This window comes from Bombina bombina, chromosome 1 (assembly GCF_027579735.1).
Source record: "Bombina bombina isolate aBomBom1 chromosome 1, aBomBom1.pri, whole genome shotgun sequence".
NCBI lineage: Eukaryota > Metazoa > Chordata > Amphibia > Anura > Bombinatoridae > Bombina > Bombina bombina.
The window spans coordinates 972,211,360-972,227,189 of NC_069499.1; the positions used below are offsets into that span (position 1 = coordinate 972,211,360).

The window sequence follows — 15,830 nt, forward strand, 5'->3', positions numbered from 1 at the left end:
CAGAGAGTTTGAAGACCCCTGAGATCTGTCAGAGATGAACCGGATCATGCAGGAAATATAAAAGTAGCTGACTGGAATTTTTTGATGCGTAGCAAAGAGCGCCAAAAACGGCCCCTCCCTCTCCCACACAGCAGTGAAGAGAAACGAAACTGTCACAATTAAAGCAAAAAACTGCCAAGTGGAAAATAATGCCCAAACATTTATTCACACAGTACCTCAGCAATGTAAACGATTCTACATTCCAGCAAAAACGTTTAACATGAGAATAGTTATTAAAAGGATTAGTGACCTTTAACACAGTAGTTCCGGTGAAATACCATCCCCAGAATACTGAAGTGTATACATACATGTCATTTTAACGGTATGGCAGGCTTTTCTCATCAATTCCATTCAGAAAATAAAAACTGCCACATACCTCAATGCAGATTCATCTGCCCGCTGTCCCCTGATCTGAAGCCTTTACCTCCCTCAGATGGTCGAGAACAGCAATATGATCTTAACGACTCCGGTTAAAATCATAGTAAAAAATCTCTGTCAGATTCTTCCTCAAACTCTGCCAGAGAAGTAATAACACGCTCCGGTGCTATTTTAAAATAACAAACTTTTGATTGAAGTCATAAAAACTAAGTATAATCACCATAGTCCTCTCACACATCCTATCTAGTCGTTGGGTGCAAGAGAATGACTGGGACTGACGTAGAGGGGAGGAGCTATATGCAGCTCTGCTGGGTGAATCCTCTTGCATTTCCTGTTGGGGAGGAGTTATATCCTAGAAGTAATGATGACCCGTGGACTGATCACACATAACAGAAGAAAACCCCACCAAAATAAGCCCCTCCCACTCATATTACAACAGTGGGGAAGCCTCAGGGAACTGTTTCTAGGCAAAATTCAAGCCAGCCATGTGGAAAAAACTAGGCCCCAATAAGTTTTATCACCAAACATATGTAAAAAACGATTAAACATGCCAGCAAACGTTTTAAAATACACTTTTATAAGAGTATGTATCTCTATTAATAAGCCTGATACCAGTCGCTATCACTGCATTGAAGGCTTTACTTACATTACTTCGGTATCAGCAGCATTTTCTAGAAAATTCCATCCCTAGAAAAATATTTTAACTGCACATACCTTATTACAGGAAAACCTGCACGCTATTCCCCCTCTGAAGCTACCTCACTCCTCAGAATATGTGAGAACAGCAAAGGATCTTAGTTACTTCTGCTAAGATCATAGAAAACGCAGGTAGATTCTTCTAAATACTGCCTGAGATAAACAGTACACTCTGGTACCATTTAAAAATAACAAACTTTTGATTGAAGAATAAACTAAGTATAAAACACCACAGTCCTCTTACGACCTCCATCTTAGTTGAGAGTTGCAAGAGAATGACTGGGTATGGCAGTGAGAGGCGGAGCTATATAGCAGCTTTGCTGTGGGTGATCCTCTTGCAACTTCCTGTTGGGAAGGAGAATATCCCACAAGTAATGGATGATCCGTGGACTGGATACACTTAACAAGAGAAACATATATTTAGAACTTTACATATAAAGTGCCAAACCATAGCTGAGAGTGTCATAAATAAAAGAAAACATACTTACCAAAAGCCACTTATCTACATAAAGTAGATAGCCAAACCAGTACTGAAACGGGAATCAGTAGAGAAATGGTATATAAGAGAATATCGTCGATCTGAAAAGGGAGGTAGGAGATTAATCTCTATGACCGATAACAGAGAACCTATTAAATAGATCCCCGTTAGGATGACCATTGCATTCAATAGGTAATACTCCCTTCACATCCCTCTGTCATTCACTGCACTCTGAGAGGAACCGGGCTTCAGCATGCTGAGAAGCGCATATCAACGTAGAAATCTAGCACAAACTTACTTCACCACCTCCATAAGAGGCAAAGTTTGTAAAACAGAATTGTGGGTGTGGTGGGGGGTGTATTTTAGGCATTTTGAGGTTTGGGAAACTTTGCCCCTCCTGGTAGGAATGTATATCCCATACGTCACTAGCTCATGGACTCTTGCCAATTACATGAAAGAAACATAAATTATGCTTACCTGGTAATTTAATTTCCATCGAGGGAAGGAGAGTCCACGGCTTCATTCATTACTATTGGGAATTAAGAATCTGGCCATCAGGAGGAGGTAAAGACACCCCAGCCCAAGGCTTAAATACCTCCCCATCTTCCCTCATTCCCCAGTCATTCTGCAGAGGGAACGGAACCAGGAACAGTAGGAGAAATCGGGGTATACAAGGTGCCAGAAGATGATTAAATTTAAGTCCGCCCCACAGAGAGACGGGCGGGAGGAGCCCTGGACTCAGTAAGCATAATTTATGTTTTCCATCTAAAGGGCAGGAGAGTCCATGGTTTCATCCATTACTATTGGGAACATATACCCAAGCTCTAGAGGATACTGAATGAAACCTAATCTGAGGGCACCACAGCCTGCAAAACCTCTCTCCCAAAAACAGCTTCTGCAGAAGCAAAAACGTCAAATTTGTAAAACTTTGTAAAAGTGTGTATGGAGGACTAATTAGCCGCCTTACAAATTTGCTCCATAGAGGCCTCATTCTTGAAGGCCTGAGACGAATTCACAGCTCTAGTTGAATGAGCCGTGATCCTCTGTGGAGGCTTATGCCCGGCTGTTTCATAAGCCAAGTGAATCAAGCTCCTCAACCAAAAAGACAAAAAAGAAACAGAGGCCCTTTGCCCCTTGCGCTTCCCAGAATACAACACAAAAAGGTGTAGACTGTCTGAAATCCTTTGTAGCCTGAAGTAACCTCTCTTTTAAGAAGAAGGGTTAGGACACAAAGGAACAACTATTTCCTGATTGATGATATGGTTAGACACCACCTTGTGGAGAAACCCCAACCTAGTGCAAAGTACAGCCTTATCTGCATAAAACACCAGATAAGGAGGCTCACTTTGCAAGGCAGCTAGTTCAGATACTCTTCGTGCCGATGCAAAAGCCAAGAGAACCTTCCAGGACAGAATGTTAATGTCAATGGAATGCGTAGGTTCAAACGGAACCCTCTGCAAAACCTTAAGGACTAAGCTTAAGCTCCAAGGCAGAGTCTATTGTATAAAGACAGGCCTGATTCTAGACAGAGCCTGAACAAAAGTTTGGATGTCAGGGAGCTCAGTGAGTGTCCTATGCAACAAAACTGACAATGCCAAAATCTGATCTGTTAAGGAACTAGCGGGGAGACCCTTCTCCAAACCATCTTGGAGAAAGGACAGAATCCTGGATACCTTCACCTTATACCAAGGATATCCATGCTTTTCACACCAGGACAAGTCCTCCACACCTTATGGTAGATGTGACGAATGACTGGCTACCTTGTCTGAATTAGGAGTATCAATCACACTTTCAGAAAAGTCTCTCTTGGCTAAGACTAGGCGTTTAATCTCCACGCAGTCAGCCTCTGAGAATCTAGATTTTGATGTTGAAAGGGGCCCTGTGACAGTAGATCCCTGCGACAGGGAAACCTCCACAGCGGAGAGGATGACATTCCCAACAGATCCGCAAACCACGTTCTCCGCGGCCACGAAGGAGCGATCAGGATGTCCGAGGCCCGCTCCTGTTTGATGCGTGCCACTAGGTGAGGTAGAAGTGGTAGAGGCGGAACAATCTAAGCTAGGCTGAATCCTCAAAGAACCACTAAGGCATCTATTATCTTTGCCTGGGGATCCCTGGACCTTTGCCTGTATCAAGGTAGCTTGCAATTGAGTCTGGACGCCATGAGATCTATCTCTGGCGTTTCCCATCTGTGACAAATCTCAGCAAACACCTCGGGTGAAGAGACCATTCCCCCAGATTGAAGGATTGTCTGCTGAGAAAGTCAGCTTCCCAGTTGTCCACACCTGGAATGTGAATCGCTGAGAGCGAACAGTTGTGGGACTCCGCCCAATCCAGAATCCAAGACACCTCCCTCATTACGAGGAAGCTCTTCGTACCCCCCTGTTGGTTGATGTAAGCCACACAGGTAATGTTGTCGGACTGGAATCTGATGAAACGGACAGACTCCAGAGAAGGCCATGCCTTCAGAGCATTGTAAATTGCTTGAAGTTCTAGGATGTTGATCGGAAGGAGAGACTCCTCACTGGACCACCTTCCTGGAGCACATTCTGGCACCCCACAAAGCTCCCCATACTGCCAGACTGGCGTCCGTGGTCACAATCTCCCAGGACGGTCTCAAGAAGGATGTACCCATGGATAGTTGCTCCGGACGAATCCACCAAGTGAGGGAATTCCGAGTCCGAGCATCCATGGATATCAGCTGTGTTAGATTTGAATGATCGCCGTTCCACTGTCTCAACATGCACAATTGAAGAGGCCTGAGATGGAACCTGGCGAATGGGATGACAACTATGCTCGAAACTTGAATCTGTGCAAAGGAGGGCTACCAAAATGGTACATGGTCTAAAAAATAAAACTTACCAGGATAGGCTCAATGACCTAAATATGTATAGCTTGGAGGAGAGCAGGGAAAGAGGTGATATGATAGCAACTTTCAAGTACATTAAAGGGTTTAGTAAAACTGAGGCTGTGGGTATTTTACATAAAATGGAAAATTCAAGAACAAGGGGTCATGAGCTCAAGCTAAAGGGTAGTAGATTCAGGAGTAATTTGAGGAAGCACTTCTTTACAGAAAGAGTGATTGATTTATGGAATAAACTTCCTCAAGAGGTAGTAGCAACAAACACTGTGGGGGACTTTAAAAATGCATGGGACAAGCATAGGGCTATCCTACGAACTAGATAAGTTTATACTGTTAGGCAAGGTCGGGCAGACTTGCTGGGCCTATGGCTCTTATCTGCCGTCAATATCTATGTTTCTATCAAACTTGAAACCATGAGACCTATCACCTCCATACATTGAGCCACCGATGGGCTTATGGAGGACTGAAGGGCAAGACAAGACGACGCACGCTTCCTGCGTTGTTGCTCTGTGAGAAATATCTTCATGGACATAGAGTCTATTATTGTGCCCAGGAACTCCACCCTGTTGCTGGGAACCAGGGAACTCATTCCCGAGTTAATCTTCCAACCGTGAGATTGGAGCAGACGAAGAAGAGCCCTTGAATGATCCTCTGCGACGGTGCCTGAACTAGGATGTAATGCCCCTGGATCTGGCCACTGCAAGCAGCGCCTCCAGAACTTTTGTGAAGACTCTCGGGCCGTCGCCAGTTCAAAATGAAGGGTCAGAAACTGGAAGTGTTGGTCCAGAAACGCACATCTTAGGAACCTGAAGTGGTCCCTGTGAATTGGCACATGAAGTTAAGCGTCCTTCAAGTTTACAGTTGTCATGAACTGTCCCTCTTGAACTAGGGGCAAAATAGATCTGATAGTTTACATTTTGAACGATGGAACATCCGGAAACTTGTTTAAACACTTTAGGTCCAGAATCAGGCGGAACGTGCCCTCCTTCTTTGGAACCACAAAAAGGTTGGAATAGTACCCTAGACCCCTTTCTGCTAGGGGTACTGGCACAATAACCCAGAGAGAGGCGAGATCTCTCACACACTCTTGAAAGGCCTCTCTTTGGTCTTGAAGACAGGTTTGACAGGAGGAATCTCCCTCTGGGAGATGGGATCTGAACCCAATCCTGTAACGATGGGAGACAACTTCTAGAACCCAAGGGTCCTGAACGTCCTGCAACCATACATCTGAGAATTGAGATAATTTGCCCCCTACGTGTTCCGGAGACCGGCTCTTCATGCCGATTTGGTCTCGGCAGGCTTCATGCTTTCCAAGATTGAGCCGGCTTCCAAGATCCCTTGTACTGGTCCGTTTTCGCGGTGGGTTGCTGGCGCGGGGCCTTGTCTGCACGAAAGGGACGAATAGCCAATCCCTTGGGCTTAGCCTTCTTATCCTGCGGTAGGAAAGCTCCCTTGCCTCCCGTGACCGTGGATATGATCAAATCCAATCCTGGGCTGAACAGGATCTTTCCTTGAAAAGGCAGGGACAACAGCCTCGTTTTAGAGGTCATGTCTGAAGACCAAGATTTTAGCCACAGAGCCCTGCGTGCTGAAACAGAAAAACCTGACACCTTAGCATTTAGGCGAATAATTTTCATATTGGCATCACAGATGAAAGAGTTGGCGACCTTCAGCGCCTTAATCTTCTCCTGTATCTCGTCGATGGATGTCTCCCCCTCAACCATATCACACAGGGATTCACACCAATATGTCGCAGCTCCAGCGACCGCCGCAACGGACGCTGCTGGCTGAAAAACAATTCCGTGTGCTGAATCATCTTTCTCAACATGTTTTCCAGCTTTTTATCCATGGGCTCTTTAAACGTCAAACTATCCTCGAGGGGAGTCGTCCGCTTCGCGAGCGTAGAGATTGCCCCATTCACTTTAGGGATGCTCCCCCAAAGCTCAAGCTGAGAGTCCAGAACGGGGAACAATTTTTTAAAAGGAAGAAGGGGAAAAGGAAGAACCTAATCGCTCCCATTTGCTCTTAATAATATTAGCCATCTTAACGGGAATTCGGAAAGACTGAGGTACTACCCTGTCCTCGTTGACCTTGTCAAGCTTAGGAATCGCAGGTTCCTCCGGTATCTTAGGTTCCGGAACCTCCAGAGTAGCAAGCACCTGCTGTAGCAGAAAGCGCAAATTTTCCATCCTAAATCTGTAACCAGGATTCACCGCTGCCGGAGGTTTAGATGACACAACTCCGACCCAGAAGGGGCCTCCTCTGAAGAGTCGGAGTCGGAGTGGGCCTCATCCTCGTATAGAGCCTCTGGATCTTCCATCGGCGAGGACAAACCCTGGGCTGGGCCGCTATGATGAACCCTACGCTTGCGCTTAGCAGAACATGGTAAGGCATGGATCACTTTCAAAAATGCCGATTCCAGTTGGTCCGCAAAGTCTGACGGCCAATGAATCTCTCCCGAAGGAGTAACGGTTGGACCCTGGGGCGCTGCATGTGCAATCAAAGATGAATGTAGGGAACGCACCTCCCGGGACGAAGAACCCTCAGAGGTGGACGGCTCAGTAGTACTAGACATCCGTTTACATTTAGAAGTTGTAACTTTATCAAGGCATGTGGAACATAGTTGAGCAGGCTGATCTACCAGAACCTCCTCACAATAAACACAGGAATGAGACTTTGTTAAGGAGGGAGAGCCCTCTAATGCGTCAGAGTCCTCCATCGCTTGGCTTATGGGTAGACTAACTTAATTTGCAAAAAGGCACCTTTATACCACCAATGGCCCGGGGCACTCACCACCTCCTGGGACCCGGACTACAGAAACCGCTAGGTCTCCTGCACCACAGATCAACAGAGAAGAATACACACCCAGACCCATGGAACGCCTGGCACAACCTCCCCTGCACTAGGGAAAAACGTGCCAAAAATTACCGTGCAAGATTACCGCCAGTAACCTGAAAGTTCCACACATTGCCAGAGCCTCATCTCGCACATAACACAGCAATGACACAATAAACAAAATCATGTATAACCCCCCCTGTTCAATAATCCCCCTTCCAGGAATATTAACCCTTGATTCTGTAAAGATAAAAAGGTGTCGAACTGTGACCCTGTCTTCTCGGTTATCATAAATAAAAAATTAAACGATCTTACCAGAATCTACGCCGTTGAACAGAAACACGGCCCTTCAAGTGTGACAGGTTAGTAGCGTCGCTCCTAACATGGACTTGAGTGTAGAAAGCATGCAGCGAAACTCGTCAATGCTGATTGCTTATGGAGCTGTTAATATGAGTTGGGATGGTTTCGCAGAAAGACTCTCCCTGCATATCCGGACTCTTTCGCCCAAGCCCTCACTGAAAGGGTGACAGGACTACTTAAAACTCCAGTCCCAATGCGAAGTGTACTACCCTCCATAAGAGACTACTCCGAAACTCCGGCACTCCTCTGCCATCCTTCTGTGACGAAAAGCAAAGAATGACTGGGGGATGAGGGAAGTGGGGGAGGTATTTAAGTCTTTGGCTGCGGTGTCTTTGCCTCCTCCTAGTGGCCAGGTTCTTAATTCCCAATAGTAATGAATGAAGCCGTGGACTCTCCTCCCCTTTAGATGGAAATATAATTCAAACATATATACAAATAAATACTGGCTAAACAGTAAACCCAGTTCCTTATAGGTTCCAAAGAAATCTCTATGAATTCCTTATTTTTAACTTCACTTTGGTTAACAGTTTTTCAACTTCAATGGAATATGTTCAAATTTGAGTGACTGTAATAGCATAAAAATGACTATTTGCTGATATGGTCAGTTTTAACATACAAATTAAGTGAAAAGTAGAAAAAGAGACAGAAGAAAATGCCAAAACAACTGACAAAAATACAGATAAATTTGTTTTTAATAAAGGAGTTAATTTTCTTTCAATCCTATATAAAACAATAGCAATTAAAAACTTCATTTTTGAAAGTAAAATATTTACATATGAACAAGTAACTGTGCAAAATTTACATGAAAACAAAATGGAAAGACAAGATCTGTGAAGAAAGACGACGTAAAATGATGTAACAGTTGGATAAAAATACTGATCAGAGCTCTGTTTTACAAGGCAGAGAGATTCTGGTACAGAAAGGGGAGAAAATGCACACAAAGCCAGACTATTTACACTCATAAAAGTATTACGAATTGACAATTTAATACAGTAACTTCTGAAAATATAAAGAACCAATTAATATATTTTTGTAATAAAAAAATAGGTACAAAGGGCCTTTGCTGAGGGGACATGTAAAGTATGCCCCCAAAGCTTGCATACTGATATTAACAAAATAATTATGGTTTTACATAGCAATTTGTGTTTGCATTTTCCCCAATAAAATGTGCCACTTGATTCACAGAACTATTTCTATCATTATGATGCTAAAATCTGAAGTTAAACCATTTCTGTGCGAGAGACTACACGCTACTTGCTTTCTGCATACGGTCTCTAGTACAAAAAGGGTAAAGCTTTCAACTTAGATTAAAAAAAATATGATATAATATATATATATAAAAATGAAAACCAACAGTGCCAATAAAATATATATTTATGCCATAAATTACTTGTCTAATTTGTTTTACAATCTGTGAATCTGTCCACACATTACAGCTTAACAAAAAAAAATAAAAAAAAAATAGTAGGATTGCACTGGTTTTATTTTATTTTTTTATACAAAGTAAAACATCTTTATTTTTTATGGAAAAATAAATTAAAAACGGAGGTTGATTGGATAAAAATAGTTAAGTTTGCAGAGCTTTTACTTAGTAGTTTGTTAAAACCCCAACTCATACAGATATATTGTGTGATGGGGGACACCACAGCAGGCAGTGGAAGTTTTAAAATACAGGTAAAATCCAATAAATATGAGAGGTAGGGTGGGGAAGGGGGTCCCTGCCATCTGCAAAAAAAGATCTGATTCAGACTCCATTAACACTCTATTCAGAGGGGGAAATACATTGGAGTGCCAACTGAGAAAACAAAACTCATAGTTGTAAAAGCAGTACTGGGAAAAAATACAAACATCTTAAAGTAACTTAAAAAAATAATATATATATATATATATATATATATATATATATATATATATAACATGCATGCAGGATTGGCTAGAACATTGAAAACTGCAGTGAGCAATCTTTATATGGCTTGTTTTGCAGAAGGCAGCATTTCTGAAAGTTGGGAATGAAACAGTCTGTTCAAAGTAATGGCTCCCAATTGCAGGTCTCCTCACTGCCTAGAAATAGTGAATGTGCTGATGATGTTGGAGCTCCTTTAAACCATGTTTGCTGAAAACTGAAATGTTTGGAGGTCTTGATGCTTCTGATTGCAGCTTGCGCTTCAACATATACCATTAAAAAAAATCCGCAAATATATAAAAATTGTTCCAGGGTGAAGAGGGATGTCGTCTTGTCAAAAGAAAAACACACAAAAAATTACCTTGATCTTTTCCATTTTTGTTGAGTTTTTTTGTTTTTGTGTTTGTTTTTTTTTACTTTAGGAATGCTTTGTATAGCAATAGTGAATGGCTTGTCTCTCGTTCATTTTCCAAACAAAATATGAGGTCCCTGAGATTGACCCGCGTTATCCTTTGTCTTGTGAACTGTCTGCTACTTTGTCCTCCCGAGCTTCCTGCTGTTGTTGTACTTGTGCTGGATGACTACAGGAGAAGAAGGAAAATCATGTTTATATGGTTATAAAAACATTAATGAAAGTGTTCAACCTGCTTACTGATCCGAGTTTGTGTATATATAAAGAAAAAAGCTTGATAAAAGCTGGCAATGCCAGTTACATTTAATTGTTCACATTACAACGTTATAACACCTACTTGTGGTGCCAGCAACATGTTTCTGAGTGTTTCAGTGGTCCTTTGATCAACGTGAAAGCGAAAACACAATGTTCTGATAAAATTATTTGGAACCATTGGCCCCGGTTGTGAATGCTATTTTTAAAACATAGAAGTTAGGTGTAAACAGATAGGGAGGCTAAATAAATGTATCAAAGTCAATCAACTGCAGAAGAACTTCCAGTTTCCACTGCTTGCAATGTTAAATTATATTTCTTCTCACAAAAATTGTAAATAAAAAGCTGAGAATATTCTCATCAAAACAGCTCAGTAGACTATGAAACAGCAAAAAGCAAGAGGGAATTCAAGTGAGGTGAAACTCAGGTTTTGTTTTGTTAGTCAGCATAACGATTCACTGGGACTCACAACATTTGTTAGATGGCCAGGGAGGCTTCAAATATAAATCTTAAAACATCATTAACTGGCTCCAGCATCTGCTAGGGACTTCTGATTGCTGATTTCCAGTGTATAATCAGAATGCAGAGCTCTACTTGGCTGGCAGGCCAGCTGCGTCAATATGGCATAAGCAGGTGTTGCAATTCTAGGCTGAGACAGAAAGGTGAATTTTCTAATTTTGTGGTCATTCGGGTCCTGACTAAGCTTCATGTGCTACAACAACATCTGTCTAACAAGGTTCCTCCAAGCATTATCAGTTTTTAATTAATCATTACATTAAATGTTCTGTAAATTGCAGTGGTAATTATTATGCAGTAATTGTTTGTTTTTGTTATTTTCTCTTATTTGAGCTAAATAAGCTCTTTGATTGATGCACATTTTTATTTATATTTGTTCAGGACAAATATTGTTGAGTTGGAGCTAATAAAAGCAATGCGTGTCTAGAGACAAACATAATGGAGGGGTTAAATTAAGTGAATATAAAGAACACCAGTCGGCTGTCTTGAGCGCTTGTTCAAATGAAGCCATAGCACTAACGCACTGTTACTGATCAGCCTATGCACAAGGCAATAATAAAATTGCTATAACACAACAGAGCATTTTATTACCGCACAAATGCTAGCATGTAATTATAAAAGTTATGCAATGCAGATCTTCCAGTCACTAGCCATGCCTTGTTTAGGCCCGGATCATCGGCTTATCTAGTGCTGGATATACATGCAAGCATTTGTGGGATAATAATAATGTATTAGAGCATTTTATTAGCATTTTAAAAATGGACCCTACATATATGCAGAATGAGCGCATATGGAAGGAGAAGACAGGTGTATATAACTTAAAACACTAGCTAGACTCTACAGTCAACCATTCAGCATTCTGGAGGTTAGAAACATACCAGCAGTTACATGATTTTGGAGAATGCTAAGCCAAAGACAAAATTTATGCTTACCTGATAAATTATTTTCTTTTGGAAGGATGATGGGCCACAGTCCTACATAACATATGGGATATACTTACCGCCACTAGGAGGAGGTCAAGAACCCATATCAGAACTTAAAATCCATCCCACCTCCCCATCTCTCTCTAGTTTAACATATAGCAGAGTAGAGTATAGGAAACATACAGGTAGGAAAAACAAAGTAGGGTTTCTGTAGAGGTGTCATTAGAACGGTCGCCCAATCATTGAAAAGGGCAGGCCTGCGGACCATCATCATGCCGAAAGAAAATAATTTATGATCAGGTAAGCGTAAATTTTGTTTTCTTTCGTAAAATGACAATGGTCCACAGTCCTCCATAAGATATGGGATTAATACCCAAGCCGATGGTCTAGGTTATGGACAGGGTGAGAATTTTTCTGGCAGTTCTTATTTAGCCGACACTGCGGCCTGTAGGACTTTCCTGCCAAAAGCTGCTTGCAAATAAACAAAACCACAAAGCAATAAACTGAAAAAAGTACACAGCAAAGACATGTTGTAGCTTTGCAAATCTGCTCCAAAGATGCATATTGTTTTAAAAACTCACAATGTTGCAACTGCTCTTGCAGAAGAGCTGAATACACTCGGAGGGGAGTTTCCCGCCTTCAAGTAAACCTTGTGAATCACTTATTTGAGCCAAGAGGCCAACACTCCCTTAGTAGCTTTCTGCCCCTCACGAGTCTCAGAGTAATAAAAAACAAACTAGAAGTATGTCTGAAATCTTTAGTAGCTTGGAGATAGAACTTCAAAGCGTCTGCTACCTCAAGATTATGTAAGAGCTGCTACACAGAGTTAGCAGGATCTGAACACAATGAAGGAACAACCATTTCTTTATTGGTGTTTCTTTTCCTTGTGAATAATTAGAAAAGGAGATCTCAAGAGAAGGTTAACAACTCAGAAACTCTCAGAAACTCTCCTTGCTGAAGAGATTGCTAATATTAAGAGTACTTTCCAAGGTAAACGTAGATATCAATGGAATGCATTGGATCAAACAAAGAACCTTTTCATGCAGATTCAAATTCCAGGGTGGAGAATAGGAACTACAATTGGCCTAATTCTAATGAACACCTGGCCAAAAGTCTGATCCTCAGGAAGTTTAGCCCAACTTCCTTTGAAAAAGACAGATAAAGCAGAAATTTTATCTTTATAAATTAGCGGACTAAACCCTTGTCAAGGCAATCCTGATAAAAATTTAAGGAGTTTAGGGAATACCCAGAAAACCTTTTGGAAGAACACCAAAATGCTTTCCAAATCCAGTAATAAATTATTTGTGTTACAGGCTTTCTGGCCTGCATTAAAGATTCAAAAACCGAATCTGAGAAAACTGTCTCAAAAGCTATGCGTTCAAGCTCCACAACATTAATTGTAGAGATTAGAGATTCTAATGAAAACAGAACCTTGAGACAACAAATCTTCTCTTAGAAGAAGAAGCCATGGACAGCAAGAAACATCTGCACATTATCCAAATACCAAGTCCTGCGGAGTCCGAGTGGATCAATTAATATTATTGACGTTGACTTCTGTTTGGTTCAAGTATGGATTCTTGGAAACAGGTATACTAGATGAAGGTCCCATGGACACACCAAGGCGTCTATTAGGAGAGCCTTTGAATCTTTGGAGCTTGCACAATAGCTTGGAAGCATGTGATTTAAATGAAAGGTCATCAGATATAGGTCTTGTAAGCCCATATTGATCTCTGAGTGATCAAAAAATGTCCTAATGGATAGATCCCTCTCTTGAATGGACCGATAGACCTCTGAGATGATCCATCTCCCAGTTGTACACACTTGGTATGTGAATTGCCAATAGGCAGCAAAATGTCCTCTCTGCCTAAGACAGAGTTTACAAATGATTTTGAAGAAACAGCACACCTTTGCTTTTTCAGTGGGGCACGGAACAAAAAGGACTTGCCAGGTCCCAGTCAATCCAGATTCAAAGAGTATTCCAGCCACCAAGTTTTCTTAAAAGACCTTTATTTCACATGGGGTCCCAAACAAACAGTTACAATGTTTCAAGCCACACCAGGCTCTTAATCATGTATGATACATGATACATGATTAAGAGCCTGGTGTGGCTTGAAACGTTGTAACTGTTTGTTTGGGACCCCATGTGAAATAAAGGTCTTTTAAGAAAACTTGGTGGCTGGAATACTCTTTGAATCTGATAAGACAGAGTTTAGACACTTCCTGCATGGCCAGTGGAATGCCAATATTGATGGAAAACTCAAAGCAATCCATATGCCAAATGAAAATATTTGTTTGGCCATTAAAGGGGTCTTAAGAGAAAATATGGCAAATAAACGGCTTCTGAAGCAGCTACCATAAGTCCCACTGCCACCATGCACTGAACTACCTACAGAAGGTAGTGCAAGGTAGGAAGAGACACATCCTCTGAATCCTACATTGCGAACTTCCATCCAGAAACTAGATGCATAAGGATTGAGTCTAATATGACTCCTGTCATACCCTTAAAGCAGAAAAATAATGAGCCTTTGGGGTACATGAATACTACAACCATGGTCTTGAATGAAAACAAAAACTGTTGAGTATGAGCATAAGCCATAAACACAAAATAAGCTTGCACTAGTAGTATGGCATTCAGATAAGCCACTGAAATGTCCTGAATCTGAGCACTGGCAAGATTTTATCCAACAGGGGTGGAACAACTGGCAAAGTTTTGCAGATATACAAATCTCAGGAACTATATGTGTATAGGGATGTGCAGCTAACATCTTAGAGGTCTATACTAGCCATAAATTGACCCTTTGTATGAAAGGTAAAAAACAGTGACAAACATTCTGATTATAATATATAGCCTCTGACTACCCACTGGCAGCTCCTGTATGGTACTCACCACCTTACTGGGACTGGCAGGCACTGGAAATAGGTTTAAAAACTGATCCCAACTGTGGTAGTAGATAATCTAGTTACAAAGGCTCCATATTGAGAGATATAAGCCAGGGAACACTGAGGTGGCAGAGCTAATACCTGGAGCAAAGCTGTTGGCCATGTTAAAAAGTTAAAATACTTTTGGTTCGGTTTTAAAAAAACAAACCATAAAAAAATATAAAAAACACTGGTCCCCAGCCTAACTGGAGACTTCTCTATCAAGCTGCGTATTGCACTAAGCAAATGCCGCTCTTCTTAAAGGACCATACACCTAAATTTGTGCCCTCAAAACCGCCCTAGGAGCTGCGCAAGTGCTGTAAAGGGTCCAAGGCTTCCCTAATAGAGTTCCCAATGAAGATAGAACATTTAGGGACCCAATAGGGAGAAATAATTGTGTCATGAGGAGAGCAAGTTAAGTCCCCTGGCTATGCTGTTCCTGTGTTAGAGTACCTACAAATAGCCTCTGGGATGTATGTGTGCTGTGTAAAGTAACTTACCTTAAGCAGCACCCCTCCACTAGCTTACCAGGTATGTCAATGCAGCTGCATCCAGTAGAGAGCCCATCCAGTACAGGTATCGAGTACTGCATTGGAAATTCCTGAGTCCCTCAGGGGAGACAAGGGACGAGTCCCCATAACGCCTGAAGGTAGTTATGGCTGAAGTCCCTTTAGAGAAATGCTGTGAACATAACAGGGTATTCCTGTGTCCTTGTATCATTCAGCTGCTGTGAAGTTTCTCTTAAATTTTCTTTGTAAATGATAGTCCTTAGGGACTCCCAATTTACAATCCAAAAGCAAGTAGTTGGAACAACCACTGTTCTCAACCATCTCCTACAAGGCTAAGAACACAACTAGAGAGAGATGAGATGGATTTTAAGCACTGATATGGGTTCTTGACCTCTTCCTAGTGGCAGGAAATATATACCATATGTTAAAGAGGACCGTGGCCCATCATCTTTTTACGAAAGAAAGTGGAGTTATTCAACTCAGCAAAGAGGAACATAGTATATAGGGAAAAAGTACACATAAGGGTAGTGTTTTAGACTTTTGTGAGGTACATATTTCATTGGTCAGTACTAATAGCCCTCACATTTTAAAAGAACCATATCTAATATCATATGCTAATTTGATGTAGGTTTCTGCAATACACATATTATAAAAAGTGCATACAGTGTAAATATAGTCTATGCAACCAACTACTGTAAATATTTATACAATGTATAGCCATTTTTTTTTTTACCAATTTAATACAAA

The 15,830-nt window shown here is 41.5% G+C and overlaps 1 protein-coding gene across 1 annotated transcript in view; it reads right to left on the minus strand.

Moving 5' to 3' along the window:
* Positions 1–8,323: 8,323 nt before the first annotated feature.
* Positions 8,324–15,830, minus strand: part of TAF4 (TATA-box binding protein associated factor 4) — a gene marked incomplete in the record, with an annotated part of 557,264 nt that continues 549,757 nt past the window's right edge. The window contains 1 exon segment of the mRNA XM_053705882.1: positions 8,324–10,133. Within this exon segment, the coding sequence (XP_053561857.1) occupies positions 9,966–10,133 (168 nt within the window).